The sequence below is a fragment of the Marmota flaviventris genome, chromosome 6 (assembly GCF_047511675.1).
Source record: "Marmota flaviventris isolate mMarFla1 chromosome 6, mMarFla1.hap1, whole genome shotgun sequence".
Taxonomy (NCBI): domain Eukaryota; kingdom Metazoa; phylum Chordata; class Mammalia; order Rodentia; family Sciuridae; genus Marmota; species Marmota flaviventris.
The window spans coordinates 86,712,509-86,731,078 of NC_092503.1; the positions used below are offsets into that span (position 1 = coordinate 86,712,509).

General features: G+C 31.1%; 1 protein-coding gene across 41 annotated transcripts in view; it reads right to left on the bottom strand.

Annotated features, from left to right (window-relative positions):
- Nucleotides 1-18,570, bottom strand: part of Rims1 (regulating synaptic membrane exocytosis 1) — a 451,978-nt gene that overhangs the window by 75,113 nt on the left and 358,295 nt on the right. For 27 of the 41 annotated variants that reach the window (XM_071613918.1, XM_027928014.2, XM_027928042.2 and 24 more), the window contains 2 exons: nt 17,860-17,972; nt 12,368-12,534 (listed from right to left, as the gene is read on the bottom strand). The exons of the other annotated variants lie outside the window; for them this stretch is intronic. In XM_071613918.1, the coding sequence (XP_071470019.1) occupies nt 12,368-12,534; nt 17,860-17,972 (280 nt within the window). The remainder of the gene's footprint in view (nt 1-12,367; nt 12,535-17,859; nt 17,973-18,570) is intronic. 41 annotated transcript variants of the gene reach the window in all.

Here is an 18,570-nt window from a genome sequence, read left to right on the forward strand (position 1 = left end):
TTGAAAATTAAGTTCACTTTGAGGTTTTTGAATTGGGAACTAAATAGATAATGACATGGAAAGAATATCATCATTCTGTTCATGTCCTAAACAAGCCAATATTACATTTATATTTGTCCTAAGAAATGCTTTTTAAGAAATTTTAATAACTACAGCAGTTGAATATATATATTGTCATGTATTTCCAATATAAATGCTATTACAAATATTCACACATACATATGTATATACACATACACATAAATACAGGTTTTCAAAAGCCAGTGTACAATATTCAGTGAAAACCAATCATAAAAAATAACATATATATCACAAAATTTGTATAAGCGACTTTCAAATGATAAAGTCATAAAATTAAAGATGAACACACACACAATGCTTTCTTAATTTATCTATTATAGCATACAAAGGAACAAAAAAGAGTAATTATTTTGGATGGTTTAGATAGCTATAGAAATATTTCCACTAATTATAGGAAAGCAGTATTTATATCCTCTTGGGGTCTCTGCCTATTTGATTCTGCTGTATTTATAATATGTATTCAGTTAATAAATTTTTAAATTAATCTGTGATTGGTTACAACACCTATGCTTTAAGACAGGCTAGTTGAGATCAAGGTAATCATATATTGAAATGAGTAAAAACATATAGCTCTAAATGATTATTTTCTTAATAAATAAAATGATAAAGAAAAGATATTCTAAAATTTTTACTATATTGCTTTAAATTAGCAGATTCCAAGAGTGGTATAAAGTCTATTAACTATGAAAGCTGAAGCAATGAGCTTGGAAATAAAATATATTTCTCTGAACAATCTACATCGTACTATGTAAAACTAAAACTTTTAAAAGGGAGTGAAAAATATTTCATTTACCCCAAGCACCAAAATACATAGCAGGAAAACTGACCAACTGAGACGAATACAGACCCGTATACTAGATTTCTTCTTCTTTGAAATTATAGTTGTTGCGTTGTGTAGTATACTGAAGACTCACTATATATTTTATTATCTTTCAGTTAAATTATGATGCTATCTGAATTCAAGAAAAGTTGAAAATTAAAAATTAGAACCACAATTCATATTTTACTTTTTTCCTTAAAAATCATGGCACTAAAATTAATTGTGCCAGATTCTGGTTTGAAATTATGTTTTTAAAGCAGCAATTACTGCCCTTTCTAAAAATAAGATATTTCACCAATCTTTGATATGTAAAACAAATATTAATAGATCTGCTTTAGTTGGAGTTTCTGGATTACTGCAAGCTAATTGTCCTTCTCATCCTGTAGCATTTTCTTTTTCCTCCATGGGTTCTTTTCCCTGTCCCTAAGGTAACTCTACTAGTACAAAGTCATAGCTGACCAAACCAAAGATTGGCATCCAGGTGGAGAGCAGTTTGTAGGAGAAAGCTGGCAGATCTTGAACTGTCTTGTCATGGGATATTTGATTGCATCATGCTCTTTATTCAGTTATCACTAACAACTCTTTTAATCTCAGCCATCCTTCGCCTTTAAATTTCAACATCCTTGAGTCCCCAGAATCTCTTCCTCAGTATGAGCTACATCTACCTTTCCCCCTCCCATTAGTTCTCCATTCCCTAGCTTCCATTATTCCTCATGACTCAAACTGTTCTATTTTTGCAGGAGCATCCTTCTTTCCTGGGAGTTTTTGAACCTCCAGCTATCTTCACCTACCCACTCTATGTTCCTGATTGCTATTTTTCTATAGATCGCATCTCTAGTTCTATAGATCTCATCTCCAGTTCAAGACTCAAGTTGCATGTGCTGCCTTGGCACTGACTCTCTAACTTGAGATAAAGCCTCTTGGGCTGTGTCTCTTTTTACTTTTCATGAAAACCTACAAGTTTTTCCTATGTATTAATTTCCTTTTTAAATAAGTAAAATTTTTAAGTAAATACATTCTTATAAAAAATCAGGAAAACAGTAGCACTTTAAATATGAACTTCTATTTTTGGCAGGGCGGTAGATGACATATTCTAAAAAAAAAAAATTATTTCATTCCCAAATGCCTAAAAGTGATGGGAAAATTGCAAATATGGGCTGGAGATGTGGCTCAAGCGGTAACGCGCTTGCCTGGCAGGCACAGGGCTCTGGGTTTGATCCTCAGCACCACATAAAATAAAATAAAATAAAGATGTTGTGTCCACCGAAAATATTAAAAAATCCTCTCTCAGGGGGAATTGCACGGAAGAGGGAAGGAGACCCACATTGTATACAAAAATACATAAAGAGGATGTGAGGCAAAGGGGAGGAAAAAAAATAAGAGAGAGTGAGAGAAATGAGTTATGGTAGATAGGGTAGAGGGGGGGGAGGGGAGGGGGGATAGGAAGGGGATAGGAAGGGCAGCAGAATACAACAGACACTAGTTTGGCAGTATGTATAAATGTGGCTGTATAATTAACGTGACCCTGCAATCTGTACACGTGGGAAAAATAAGAATTCATACCCCATTGAAACAAATGTATGATATATGATATGTCAAGATCAATGTAATGTTCTGAGCAACTAATAAAATTCTGATTTTTTTTTTAAAAAGTCCTCTCTCTCTCTCTTAAAAAAAAAAAAAGACAGTTGCAAATAGACTCAGTTAAAATAGAAACTTGAGCACACAAGAAAGAAAGGCATATCCCCTTAACCAAAAGAGCAAAACGGAGTTGAGAACAGGTTGGTAAGTGAATGATAAATATCTTGGTAGAATTTTCAGATGAGAAGTTTAGAGTTTGGGTCCATGCCTTGTGAGGAGTTATAACCAAAATCCCTGCATGAACCAGAACCTTAAAGAACAATAAGGAAAAGCATGTGTCTCAGTCCAAGAACTAAGTCTCAGAACCCTCATTGGTAGAATTTCTAATGAACAATTTTTCAGGAAGATGAATGATCCCAGAATGAATGTCTAAGATACATCAGGAACAGTTTGGGGGAAAAAAAGTAGAAAGTATGTGGGTCAATATAAACAACTGAAAGAAAAACAGTAGGCCATAATGCAAGAGAGAAAACAACTTATAATTAAAACACTGAGAAAATATGTAAATGGTGCAGGGATACCAGTAGAACTAAAGTGTATGATAGTCATATTTTTTCCTCTCTAGGAGGAAGTAAAGAAAATTTATTGACTTTAAATTTACTACTTCCCTAAATATAGTACTTGAGACACTAAATTAGGCAGTAAAACTTAGAAATACTATAGTTTTAGAGTAATAAAGGGGAAGAAATTAAATAATAATTCCATTAAAAACCAACTAGGAAAGAGGAAATACTGGAATAATAAGAAAAAATGAAAGCAGAAAAAAGATAGCAGAAATAATTTCAAATCCATTGGAAATCAATATAAACACAAATCAATAAGCTAGACTACTACACAATTGGAAACTGTGAAATTTGAAGGAAACAATTAAATCCAATCAAATGTTGTTTAAAAGATAAAACTGAAACATTTGGTCACAGAAAGGTTGATGTAAAAGATGGATGTGCAGAATTATACTGAATACATTTAAAAAAGCTTCTGTTTCTGTCTGTAAGACAAAACAGACTTAAGGCAAAAAAAATATTCTTAGGGATAAAGAGATTTACTAGGTGATGATGAAAAAGTTAAAATTTGATAGAAGAGTTCTGAACTGGAACCTGATTATATAATCTTATGTAAAGAAAAATGGATAGAATAAAAGAGAAGTTAACAAATTCTCAGTCATAGTTGAAAAGATTTTAAATGAGCATTCTGAGTAAATACCAGATGAAAAAGGCAATAACACTAGTAAAGCAACAGAAATTTAGAACAATGTAAATGAGCTTCTTGTATTGAAAATATAAATAACCATATGTTTAACAATTAGAGATAGCCATTTATCTCAAGCACATATATAATGTTTACAAAAATGATCAAAGATAATAAGTAGAACTTCAAAAACTTCAAATAATCAGTGCCAGACAAAACACTGATTACAATGTCAGAAAGGTAATCAAGTTAGAGATAAGCAACAAAAATCTATACCTTTGGAAATTGAGATTGACTTCCAGATAATTAATGAAAAAGGGAATAAAATGTGATGAAATTTAAATATACTTAGAATTATACAAAAATGAACATGTTATAAATCAAAATTGATGAGAGACAGAAAAAACAATATTTCAAGAAAAAAGACTTAAATAATAATATTAGAAAATACAGAAAATAATTTTATTCGTATAAAAGAGTATTATGCAGAAAATATGAAAAAAGACATTCATAACAGTATAAAAATACATGGTATGTAAAACTACCACAACAATTACTCACATATAAACTTTTTAGAGAACATTTTAAAACTTAACTGAAAAGACATTAAAGAAAGTAAAAATTAATGAAGAAATATACAATGAAAGACTCAATCTTCTAAAGATAACAATTTCCCTCAAATCAAATTTATACATTTAATATAGTTCAGACCAAGGGTTTATTGTAAAACTTATTGTACTTATTGTAAAATTTATGTAAGACTAAAGTACAAAAAAAGAAATAACACTAATCATGATAGTGAGAATGAGATGAAGAAAACTGCCATACCTACTGTGGTACCATTATGAGTTTACCAATAAACACGAGTAATTATTGTAATGTTATTGGTATTAAAATAGATGCTAGACACATAAATGAAGGCCAGATACAGACATTGAGTTTATGAAGATTTAACAAAGAACAGAACTGGCCGATTTCTCCTGACATAGGGAGGTGGGTCTGGCTGGAGGAAGTAATAGAGATGCAGTCATAATGGTAATATTTGACATTTTAGGGATGGCAATAGGTACATGAGCATTTTTTATTATTTATACCTTATGTGTATCTTAAATGTTATACTATAAATTATCAAAATAGTTTAGGTTAAATAGAAGAAAGTGTTTTGGAGTGGGCTGGCAGGCTATCAATTTTGGCTTTACTTACTGGCCCTGTGAATTTATAGGTTGCTTCAATTTTATTTTTTATTGCTTCAACTTTATTTGGAAAATGAGATTAACAATGATATGATAGTACTCTAAGAAAGATGATATTGTTAATGTAATGTTAATGTAAATCCCATGTAAATCACTTATCATAATACTACATATAAGATAAATTTAATAAATTACAATATTTTAAATATATATGTTACTGAAAAATATGCAAGTGGCAAATGAAACAGGTGAAGTTTTTAAAGCACTGGTTCAGAGTGAAAGGATATTCTAGCTATTGTGAATAATAGGTTAATAGCTACAGGTATATGAATATTTGTCTAAGAAGTAAGTATTTAATGTTGATAATTTAAGTTCATGCATGGGGCCATTAAAATGATGACTTATCAATTGATAAAATACTGCTAGTTTATAATTAGCAATCAGTTCTCCAATATATAAATAAACTTTCAAATCCCATAAAGACTTTCTTAAGAACCACTATTTGCCCTTTATCTATAATGTATTATAATTATACCACAAACCAGCTATATTAAGGATGCTTGATCCCCTATTAACTATCCTATGGCAGGATGACTGGCTTATGGGAAACTCAAATTGTTACAAAAATAATATAATTCCATTTGCAACAAAGGAAATAAAGCTATTGGGAGGCAGATTTCTATAAACAGTGAAACATTACAATGTATTTTTTAAATCCCATAAACAATTTATAGCAATGTTTCCCCTAAAAAGCAGAAGCAGTCACTAAGATATAATTATTATTTCTGCAAATAACACCATATTGATAAGATATTCCTGGTTTATTTCAAATTTTGAAAACTTCATGTAACTGTCCATTTTCAATATGTACTGTATAGTAAGTAAATCACTGGCTTTTTTTTTTTTTTTTTTTTGCTGTTGTTGTTGTTACTGGAGATTGAACTCATGGACACTTGACCACTGAGCCACATCCCAAGAACTATTTTGTATTTTATTTAGAGACAGGTTTTCTCTGAGTTGCTTAGCACCTCGCTTTGACTGAGGTTTGCTTTGTACTTGCAGTCCTCCTGCCACACCCTTCTGAGCTGCTGGGATTACAGGCATGCACCACTGTTCCTGGCAATCATTGACTTTTCTATCTCCATATTAGCTAATCTATAATAAACTGACAGAATACGAGGATTAAAAACAAAGCTGGGGCTGAGGTTGTGGTTCAGTTGCAGAGCACTTGCTTCACACATGTGAGGCACTGGGTTCAATTCTCAGCACCACATAGAAATAAATAAACAAAATAAAGATGTGTCCATGTATAACTAAAAAAAAAAAAAAAAATCTGATGGGGCTGTTTCAAACTGTACCGGCTCTGCTTCACTTAAAAATAGTCGTAAATTGTTAGCAAGGAAGAACTTAACCAGAAGTTACTCACCTATTTCAAACATTCTGTAACCAACTATTATCAAGACCATTTATTTATCTTCATAGTTCAAGCAATGTCTTGTCATGAATATGGCATGGTATAATAATTTAGGTATGCAGCACAAAGTTGATTTAGTATTATATAGCAATAAGTATGGTAAAGTGAATTATTTCTCTATTTACCTCTATTTTAGAGGGTATATATGATATTCTTTCCATCTTTAATTTATTCACAGGAAATTAAGGTGGCAATGGCTTAACAACCTTAAACTATTAAGATACCAGAAGATCACTAAAATATATTTTTTCTTAGATATTTAATTATGAAATATTTTCACTGTGTTCAGATTCAGGTTCTTTTTATCTAACTTCTATGATATTACCCTCTCCTTTTCAGTACTTTGCAGATCTTTACAAACTTTGTTTCCATAGTATAACAGGCATGCATGAAAAGTTAAGTCTGGATAGTTTAAATAAAGTAAAATAAAATAACATAACCCCTTTTGTTTACTCTTGAGTACATTTGATGTCAGTAGGCAAACTAATTGGCACATAAAATTTTCATTTATTCATTTTGAGAAATTAAAATGGTAAATGATAGTTAAGCACAGTAGTGCACACCTGTAATTCCAATTATCTAGGAGGCTGAAACAGAAGGATCTAGGCCATCCTGGACAATATAGAGAGATCCTGCCTCAAAATGAATTTTTTTTAAAAAGGGGCTGGGGTTTAGTTCAGTGGTAGAGTGATTGACTAGCATGTATGAGGCCCATTGTCAAGTGATTCCACAGTTAAGATAATTCCATATACAATAATAAAACACCTAAAGATTATTTTAAAGGTTTTTGGTGTTTTCTTACTGCATTAAAGAATTATAATGAAATAAGGGGCATATGAAATTATTTTTATAACATTTTCAAACATAACTAACAACTTTTCATTAACATTAACGTTTGCATTTTTTTCTACAATCTTTAAAATTTTTTAAAAATGTAAGCTATGCTGTTTAAAAATACCCAAATAAATAAAACATTCCTGCTAGCATATGATTACATATTATTATACTGACATCAAATGCCACATTTTAGTAAATTTATAGTCTTAAGGTTACTATTTGCCATGGAAGATAACTTCTCTTAATCCTTTCATATCTTTCAAATTATGAGTGTAGTAATTGCTTTGATGATATTCCTCCCAAAGGATATGATAAAAGAAAATGAAACTATTTGCATAAGACTTGTCTTATGAGTTTGTTTACTGACATTCACTTAGGAATACAAGTTAAATTCGCTAAAGCCTAGAGAACATGTGTTACAAACTTAAATGCTGCTGAAAAATTGTTGGTTTTGGATAAACCTTCTAAAATAATTGTCTGGGAGCAAGTTTAGGATTATGTCTACATTTGCTTTTAAGGCATGATTTTTTATTAAATACCTGAAATTTGTCTGCCTTGAATGAAAAAGATAAATGACGAAGATGAAAAATTCAGACCTATGCCATGAAAAGCTCATTTTGGAAATGAATATATTTTTTAAAAATCTTCTTTAGATATAAAAATAAACAGAAACACAATATAATTATTCCTGGCTTTTATTACACATGCATTTTTATTATCAATTATGCCATATTTACTAATATGCACTGCATATTTTATATTTGAATGCAAAAATATTCTTTTAGAAATATTTATTTAAGCAAATATTGAATTCAAATTGTAAGAACAAATCTGAAAAAAAAACCACTAAGAATCTCAAATCTTTACTTATACTTATTATTCTGAAGCACGCAGGGTTGATTATATATTGTAAGAATCATTCTTAAGTTTGTGTGAATCATTTTTAGTCCATTTCAACAAGTTTACAGAATAATTTTTAATTTAAAGTTTACTTACTCTATGCAAACATTATGCTCTTTTGTATTTTCATACTACAACTTTCTCAGTAAACTTAAACTGAAAACCTAAGATATATTTTGGACCATTTTAAATGAACTATTCAGTCAATCAAGAGTGAAAAACAAGACGGGCATAGTGGTGCATGTCTGCAATCACAGTGGCTCTGGAGGCTGAGGCAGGAGAACTGTAAGTTCAAAGCCAGCCTCAGCAACTTAGTGAGACCCTAAGCAACTCCTCAAGACCCTGTCTCTAAATAAAATATAAAAAAAGGGCTGAAGATATAGCTCAGTGGTTAAGCACCCCTGGGTTCAATTCCCAATACAAAAAAAAAAAAGGGGGGGGGGCATTGAACCACTTCAAATTAAGCAGTTCACCCTGGGTGGGTGCCTCTGGAGAAAAGGGATGTCAATTTTCAATTTAAACAAAACTTTCCTGAATGGACAAGTTTGATGTAATAACCAATATCCAAAACACAAAACACAAAATCTTAAAAACAAAAATATTTAGGGTGAATTATTAGGAGGAAAATGTACTAAGCCCTATTTGGAAAATACTGGTATTATGAGTGACTACATACCATGATATTATAAGAAAAGAATGAGGCCATATCATACGGTATTTTTGGTTTTTTTTTTTACCATCCCTCCTGAGAACACTGGGTACTATATTAACTTTTAAAGCATTAAACCTCAGCTTTAGGGAATGCTATATCATATTCTAAATACTTTCATTGTCTTCCAAATTAATGTTTATTCAAAGCAATGGATAATAAAACACTTCTTATGCCATTTGTGACATATGTCAGATATAGACAAGGAACCAGATCCTAAAAATAGGTGTTTCTTTTTTTTTTTTTTTCAGTGTGTATATATTAAAGACAGTGTTTTTAACCAATGGTTCTGGGAACCTGTATATCCAAATGTGGAAGAATAAAACCCAATCCCTATCCCTCATACTGCACAAAAGTCAATTCAAAGTGGATCAAAGACACAGGAATTAGACCAGAAACTCTGCAACTGCTAGAACAAAACAGCCTGAATCCTCTGCTAGCCACTCTTCTGACAGAGGATTAATATCCAGAATATGTGAAGAACTCAAAAACTTAGCACCACAAACAACAACAACAAGAAAACTAATAACCCAATGAATGGACAGATGAACATTTATCAAAATAAGAAATACAAATGGTCAACAAATATATTTTAAAAAAGATCAATGTCATTAACAATCAGGAAATCAAAACTACATTGAGATTTCATCTCATGAGAGTTTCAATGGCAATCATCAAGAATATAATAATAGTAAATGCTAGTGAGGATGCATGAAAAAGCAGCATTTGTATGCTATTAGTGGGACTGTAATTAGTACAAACACTACAGAAATCGGTATGGAGGTTGCTCAAAAGACCAGGTATGAAACCATTATTTGACCCTGCTATAGTACCTCTTGGTATTTATTCTAAGGAACTAAAGTCAGCATACTAGAGCAATACATGAATACTCATATTTGTAGCAGCACAATTTACAATAGCCAAGTCATGGAACCAGCCTGGGTGAACATCAATAGATGAAAAGATAAAGACAATGTGGTATATATACATAATGGAGCTTTACTCAGCCATAAAGAAGAAATTATGCAAAATGCATTCTGCTGTATTGTATAACTAACTAGAACAAATTTTTAAAAGTATCAAAATAAGAAGAAATTAAGTGATTTGCAGGAGAATGAATAGAACTGGAGGTCAAGGGTTATGTTTTCTCTCATAGTGTGGAAACTAGACAAAAAAATGAGGGGATAGGATCTCATGAAACAGAAGGGCAATCATCAGAGTAGAAAGGGTATTGGGGGAAGGAGGAAGAGACGAAGAAAGAAGTCCTGGAGAATGAAATGGAACAAGATGTTTTATGTATATATGAATGTCACAATGAGCCCCACTATTATGTATAATTATGATGCACCAATAAAAAGTTTAAAAATAGGTTATAAATTCTTAAGTAAGCCATAACCTGCTTTAGTATGTGTCCTAAATATTATATTTTAATGTAATTTTATTTTAAAAAAATCCTTACACAGGATGGGAACTCAAAATGTGCTGATACTTATTATGACAAATAAATCATTCAACTTTGTTCATTTTAACCACAAACTTGAATTTACAAAATTATAAAACCTATGCAGATGTTAGCTACTAAAATATAAAGTAATACATTGAGGACATTCATTCTTCATGGTGTTAGCTAGGAAAGTAGGAGATATTTATAGCTGAAAGGCCTGAAGTCTTTGTTCTATAACACTGAGACGTAGTATTTTGATGTTTTTATACTGAGGTCACTTTGTTCTGTCTTCTTTTCCCCATTCCAAAACCATTAACTCTCAGTATTTTGCCATAATGTGGATGCTGGAGGGAAAATAGCTATGTAAAGTCTGTTGGGTGTGTGTGTGTGTGTGTGTGTGTGTGTGTGTGTGTGCGCGTGCATGCACATACTTTTGCTCCTATGGGCATATGTAGGGAGAAGAATGTATATGAAAAGATAACTAGCCTCTGAGTGTCTGACTCATCTCTTCCAGTATCTCACTTTCCCTCTATTCATCCTCATTATTCTTAGAGGATCAAATGTGTACATACATGGAGAATCAATGACAAAGACTGGGATTACAGGAAAACTATCTCCCTTAAGAGGAAACTTGTTTAGCTACCAGCTCTAGTGTGGAAATATACATAATCCACTTACATAAAACAAACTCACAGTTCTTGTGGATTTTAAGCTACAGAAAAGGGAAAGTAGAAAACAGGAACATGCTTAAAGAAAATGGGCTTATCAATAAAAAATTCATTTGTACCCTTTTTTAGGTCTGCATTTCTCTCCATCACTTTCAACAAATAAAAAAATTCTTATGAATCAAAGAAGTGAGAGGTACTCTACCTTTTGCTTCTTGTCATGACACAGAGTGTGATTTGTTAAGCTGTCATTTTCTCCACAGAGTAAAACAGGCTTCAATACACCAGCATGTAGTTTCTTCCTGTTCTCTTTTTGCAAAATCATAGGCCCTTTTTGTTAAACTGCCTAAAGTTCCTTTTTATTGTTTAGTCCTAAAAACTCAGTTGAAACTTCTCAAGTAGATTTTTATAAGACTATGAAACTGCTAACTAACTGGAAGATGGCTACTTTTAATTTGTTTCAACGGACAACATACGTGTAGGGAAATCCAGGAAGAAAGAGTCTTAGGAATATATTTTTTGAACATCAAAATGTGCAATAATATCAGGTATTTGTAATAATAATAATAATAGGTATTTGTTCCTATTTTTAACATCTGTATTTGGAATTCTCATCAGTCCTAAAACTCCTTGCATGAAATATATTTTTGCAAACTTTTGAAGAACAAATATAAAATATGCTTTGTCCACAATCAGTCTGCTTTACTTTAGATAGTATCTGAAGGTCTGAGGTCTTTTCCCTTTCAAGTATGGTATGTGCCTTGTGATAACACAAGAGCACTATGGGTGATTAATGAAGCTGATGAAAATTTCTGACATACAACTAACATAATATGAACTAGGAATGTGTATTTTGTTATCATATCCAGTACACCCTATCCTGAAAATAGACCAACCATCATGGGATTAAAGTAGAGGTGGGCACACTACACTCAACTGGGAAAATATAGTTTGCTCTCTGCATTTGGAGACAGCTAGATAGGAAGGAAGACAGCCACATGCATTTATTTGTATGGTTTTCACAGTACGATGACACAGTTGATAGATATGGCTGATACTGTCTTGCAAAGCTTGATGTATTTACCATGTGGCCCTTTACAGAAAGAGCTTCCTGACATTGGATGTAAGGATATTCTGTGGATTTCATCATATTAAAAGAAATGCCTACAAATGTGACTGAGGAACCTCTAAACTCATGACTATAATAATGAAGAATATCTGATAATAGGTAGAACCTAACATTTTGTTAGTCATACTACACAGAATTTAGAAAATGTTCAACCCACCAAGTTATTTTAATGAGATGTTTCTGCTAGTTGAACTAAACTCTATCCAAGAAAGAATATTCTGGAAGCTAGTCACATTTTATACCATGGATAAAGATCCAGTTAGTATAAACAGCATTGCCAACTCACCTGATTCTACCCCTGGGGCGCTCAGATTGCTCTGACATAAAGCTTGTGCTGCTGAGGCGTGAGGCACTGCTGGTTCGGGAAATGGCGGACACATCACTGACATCACTATCTGATGATTTGGCAGAGACGTTATCACAGCTTCTGTACTGATCTTTATGTATGTTATACTAAAGATTAAAAACAAGAAAGGGTGAGCTCCATCATGAGATCATGAAAAAAAGAGACACAGATGGTGAGGTAAATGACTACTTAACCCACATCAAATAAAAGTGTACCTTTGTAAAAGCAGGCGTGGAAACTAAAATAATCCAAACATTAACATGGTTTCCAATATAAAAATCTACTATCCTTTCAATGATAAACAATGGCTTATGAAGATTGAACACAAAATTTAAATGTTTGGATGGGCAATTCAATGAATTATTTGTATATGATTAAAATCTAAAATTGTATTATTCACTTTTTTCTTGAACATCAGTTTCTTGTTTTTGTTTTCACTGTTGCCTCTTGTGTTCATTTTCCACTCTACTCATGGGACAGACTGCTTTCATCGCCTATATTTGTTCATTCTTTCTAAAACTACTCAATTCACCTGTGTACTTTTCTTCTAAGACATTATACTCTACCTTTCAAATTTCTTCAAACAAATATCTCTCTTCACACACACACACACACACAAAAGCTGATATTAAAGCTGAGGGGACATGACAAAACTGAGTAAAGCAACAGAGCAATGACTGGACTTTATCATTCTTTCTATTGTTTTTTAAAGATATTTTTGGATTTAAATTATTAACTATTAAAAGTAAAATGTGACTCCTATTACTATTTCAATAGACACATATCAGATATTTGTCTTTATGAATTTTTTAAGATTTTAGGAGTTATCAGGTAAAAGATTAAAACATGCATTTATCAAGAGAGGCATTTTATTCTTCTTTCTACTTTACTCTCTTATTGCAATGAACCACACAGTAAATAGCTTATTATTATATATGCAATATAATTATAATGGTAAGGTAATATAATTATATAAAACTAAAAATTTATAACATATGAGTTTTCTTAGGTATTAGAAGGTAAAATACTATAAATTCTTACATAAAAATAAAAGAAATCATAACTAAACACTTGAATATTTAAGTTTCCTGCTAAGCAATCTGATTTTAGATTTATAAGCAATAATGTTGTTATCTATCAATGTTCATTGAACCCTCAGAAAAAAGTCATCTATTATCTGATAATCCAAATCAGGAGTTTTAATGAATCTCAACTGTCTTGCTAAAATATACTACATAAGCTCATGCTAAAACCTGGCTTTATATATACAAAATGTATTTAAAAAACTATAAAAATAACCCTAGATAAAGGATTCACATTTACTTCATAATTCCTTATATAAGAGTAGTTTAGTTTTAAAATACTTATGTTTTAATTCTTCACATCTCATGTGTATATATTGGTCAAAGAATTTTACATCAGGTATGAATACAATTCCCAAATTATAAAATATGCATAAAATTATTCTTCTAAAGTATTTTTCATAATTGTATTTACCTTTAAAAGCCATATGGTAGATTATAATCCAAAGGAAATTCACATATGCTATGATTTTTCTGAACCAAGCTAATTATATAATTTTATTTGATCTAAAATTAATATGGCTTAATGTTTTGAAATTAATGTGATAATTCAATCTACCAAGCAAGTTCTTTCATATCTCATCATACAATCCTGACATGATTGATTTTTGACCACAATTATTTTTAATTTGTAGAGTAGATGTGGTACAATTTATGTCATTGTGGAATACAAACTGAGTTTTAATATATGCTGGGGTACAAACTAAGCTCTTGGATTATTTTTTAAAAATATATTATCATGATAAAAGAGATGTAATGACTATGTTTCCAAATGTATTAGAATGATAGCTTCTCCAAGAAAGAAATAGAAATAAATGGGACCTAATACCCTAAGAATTTATCCAGTTATAGGAGATTTTCTAGCATTGTATTGACACCCAGAAGAAATGCTCCCTTTATTTGGTAATGCCAACATTAAGTAATAAGACTACAGAGCAAGTGTGTGTGAGTGTAAATAGAAGTATTTCTCCAACAAAACCTTCCCTTTCTACAAGCCATTTCTTTACTCAATTTGCTATATAGGTCTTTGCATCGAGTATGGTTAAATTTCTTATTAAACAATTTAGTATTTTAGTGGAAATATATTAATTATATTTTGAAGAACAGGATCTTCCCAGGAGGAATTTTTACTGATCACAGAGCAGAAAAATAAGTCATTAATGAGAAGGAAGGCTCTAAATATAGGGCTGCTGTTTTTAGAAGTAAGCAATAATAAATACTCGGCAGCTACCTTACAAAACACATCCCATCAGTTTTGGCTACTGTTCCTGTGTTACAGAAACATAAGCAGTTTCAAAATGTGAATGCCTAAATGTGATTACCCTCCAAGTATGAGTTCAACCCATCATTAAAGCATGCAACTCTGACTAACATCAATGAAAAAATAACCTGGAGACACATTTTAAGGATGCCAAAGCAGTTTTATGTCTTTTCAAAAGCAAAGTTAGTGATAATTCCTTACTCAGTATGGATGTTAGCATTACTTAATATTTTTAAAGAGGTGCCACGTTTCAAAAAACATCTCAGGAATTATATTCATGAGATTATTTTATGCCCTGAAAAAATACATAGTTCTGATGTTTAATTAAAAGTATTTTAAGAACAGTTAACTATTTTAACTTGGCAATACATTCAACAAAGGTGTATTGCTTCATCTAAAATGTCAAATAAATAGAAATGGTATTAAAAGAATAAAGTTCAAAATTTAATTTATTATATTTATGATAATACTGACACTCAATTAAAGCAGTAAAAAGAGATATTTTCAGAATATATTAAAATGCTTGGTGCAAAAGTTTAAAAAACAAGAAAGATAATTTCTCAAGTATATGAGGGAGGTTTGAACTAGCTGAAATGGCTACTAAAACCATCTTTTAAATCCCATTAACATGTACAATTTTTATTTTCATGTATCAATTAAAAAGTTCATAAAAATAATATTGGGAGTATTAGTCCAATATGAATATGTATATTTTACTTGACATATTAAGTAAAAAATGAGCTAATCATTTGCTATTTTATTTTACATATTTTCCCATCATCTATTCTTACAAGTTCTTAAAGCTACTATACCTTAGATCTCATACTTACTGGCATTAAAAGCTATAGTAATTTTATTAAGTGCTAGAGTTAATCAATATATTCCTAAAGAATAACAGTAATATACTTGAAAGCAATGTTTTTAAAATATTCAAATGCAATAAAAGACAGAGGATGCCTATGTAAAGGGGGGAGGGAGGATAGAATATTCAAATGTAAATTAGCAGTCAATGGGAACCTTTGAATCAAGCAGGAGTAACATATGCATTTCAGCAATATAAGAAGCATAAAAAATTAAGTCCCAAATCACTCCACAGAGAGGCTTTATCAATTTCAGTAAGTCACCTATCTTCAGAGCCTCAGTGTTCAAAATTTTGGTAAATAAGTAGTTGAAATAAAATACTATATTGAGGTTCTTTCAAGTTCTAAATTGCTATGAGCCACAGAATGGGTATCTCCCAAACAAGATAAACCTACATTTGATTTACCATGACTACAAGTATTAGTGATGATTTGGACTTTTAGAGCTCTATATTCTGCAAAGTTTTTTGATGAACTCATTAAGGATTGGAGTCCTAGTTCAGAATGATCCAAAAGGCTGTCAGTATTTTACTGATTCTTTACTTCCTTCCTTCCTGCTTGCTATGGGGGCCCAACCTCCCCTGGCAGTTCTATTTGACCTTAACCTCTGACATAATGCTAAGAAATCAATAAAGTATTTCTGGCTTTAATGAAGTCCTTCCAGTTCAAAAAACCTTTTGAATAAGTTCTTCTAACTGTAGAGAAGGATTAAAAAAAAAAAAAAAAAACACAAAAGAAACCAAAACCCTAAATTACTCCGTCTTCTAGGTCTTATCCCATTTGTTGTAAAATAAAAGTGACAGATAAGTAAGCTGACTTGGTGGTAATAACATAAAGAATAAGCTGCAGAAAAGATGTACAGAGCTGGAATCAGCAATTGTATACAAAATGAAAATATTCTGGTTAACAATTTTGTGTTTTACCTTTACTGAATCTACATTTTAAAAAATTGTTATAAACTCTTCGGGAATTGGCATCCCTGGATCACAGTGACCCTATGCATTGTATATTGAAAACCCTTTTTCATCTAACATAAAGTGTAAAGTGACAGACTTTATAGCATGAATAACTCTGTGTTAGTATGGGTAGCAAATTAAATTTTATAACTATATTTACTTTTTTTTATATTATTCACTGAATATCTGTTTCTTTTTTTAAAAAGTGTGTTTTGTTTTTTATTGGCTATCTTTCAAGTTTTGAAAATGCATTATTGGTTTTTCTAGTCCATATTTTAAGCTTTAAAATTAAATAGGTTTATCTAGTCATTATTTCAGGCTAACTATATTAATTTAGTGTGTTTTCTTTTTATTTACTTTGCTTTCTAATCAGTAATTCTTTCCAAAAAGATTTCTTTATATCAAATGATAACAAAGGTTGACCTATAATGGATGCTGCTACTTTTGCAGTAATTTTAGAAAGATTTTTAAGTAAACCAGATAATATACATAACTTACCTCCTAAAGTATAAAATTCTATATTTTAATTAAACTTACTAGACAGTAATTAGCATCTTATAGACTCCTTAGAAAATAATATTTGATGTAGAATAAATGCTACTGGCACTTGAAATTGTGTGACTTCAGCTTCTAAGGGTTTGAAAGCAGTTATTTATCCTTACTAAAGATTAATCAAGGGCTGGGTTTGTGCTCAGTGGCAGAGCACTTGCCTCACACATGTGAAGCACTGAGTTCTATCCTCAGTACCATATAATAAATAAATAAATAAACAAAATAAAGGTGTTGTGTCCATCTATAACTAAAAAATTTTTGGAAAAGACTAATCAGTAAGAAACCTCACAACATAATTTTAGTCATTCACTAAGAAATCTCTATAATCAACATCAGCCTGAAAAAGTGGTTAAGACTATAAATATGTATCTTGATATTTTAAATGCAATATTTAAATGATATTCAAGCAACAAAACAGCTTCACATATCTTGTTGTTTTTGTAAACTTGACAAATGTCAACCATAAGTGACTTATAATATCAAGTATTTATGTTTTCATTTCAGAAAACTATTAATTCCAAGTTAATAAATATATTTCAAAAAAGTTATATATTGTGAAAATATCAAGAGGAAGGAGAGTTTTTTCAGTCTTTAGGAGAAATGACAGTAATAAGATTGTCATTCCGTGACAACTCATGTAACAGTGCTGGCTCATCCTGGCCAATGCACAAACTACAAATTTCTAAAAGGGAGACTATTGGTTGGATACTACTGATTTTACCTTGGAATATTGCTCGCGATCAAGTTCTTGACTAGAACCAGACCCTGTTGTCTGCTTAAATCGATGGACTTTCATTTTCATCTGTCTTGTTCGCTCCTCCACTACTAAGCTTGCTGCAAAAACACACAATGGAAGCCTATTAAAACACATGAAGCACCTTTAAGGAACTGAATGGTTTAAGATTTCAATGCTTTTGAAATGACTTCAATTAAATGAAATTTAGAAATAACATGATAAATAAATTAAAATGCAAACTATACAATACCAGCAACTGTTAATCTTAAGATGAACATGATTAAAATTACACAGAATGGGGAACACAATGTTAGTAACAAAAGATAAGTAGCCGAGCCTATGTCTTTATCTAACACAAATTATTTTTAATTCCCTTCATAACTGATTATAAGAAACTAAATTTAATTGTGAAAATGTTTTCAATTTAATCAATAGTTTGTTGCATGTACATATATAGGGAAAACAAATATGCGTACTTAACACATCACACATATATGCACATGCTTACATGCATGCACACACTCACTTAACATCCTCAGCTAACAGTAGTCACCTAAACACACTGCTTAACTGTTAATTATCTAATCTTGAGGCATTCTTAGTAATTCATAAATTTTGACAGCTTCTCATGAATATTTGCAACTCCTACAAATGGACTGACTTACATAAAAGATTAGCGCTCTCTGTTTCTGAAGG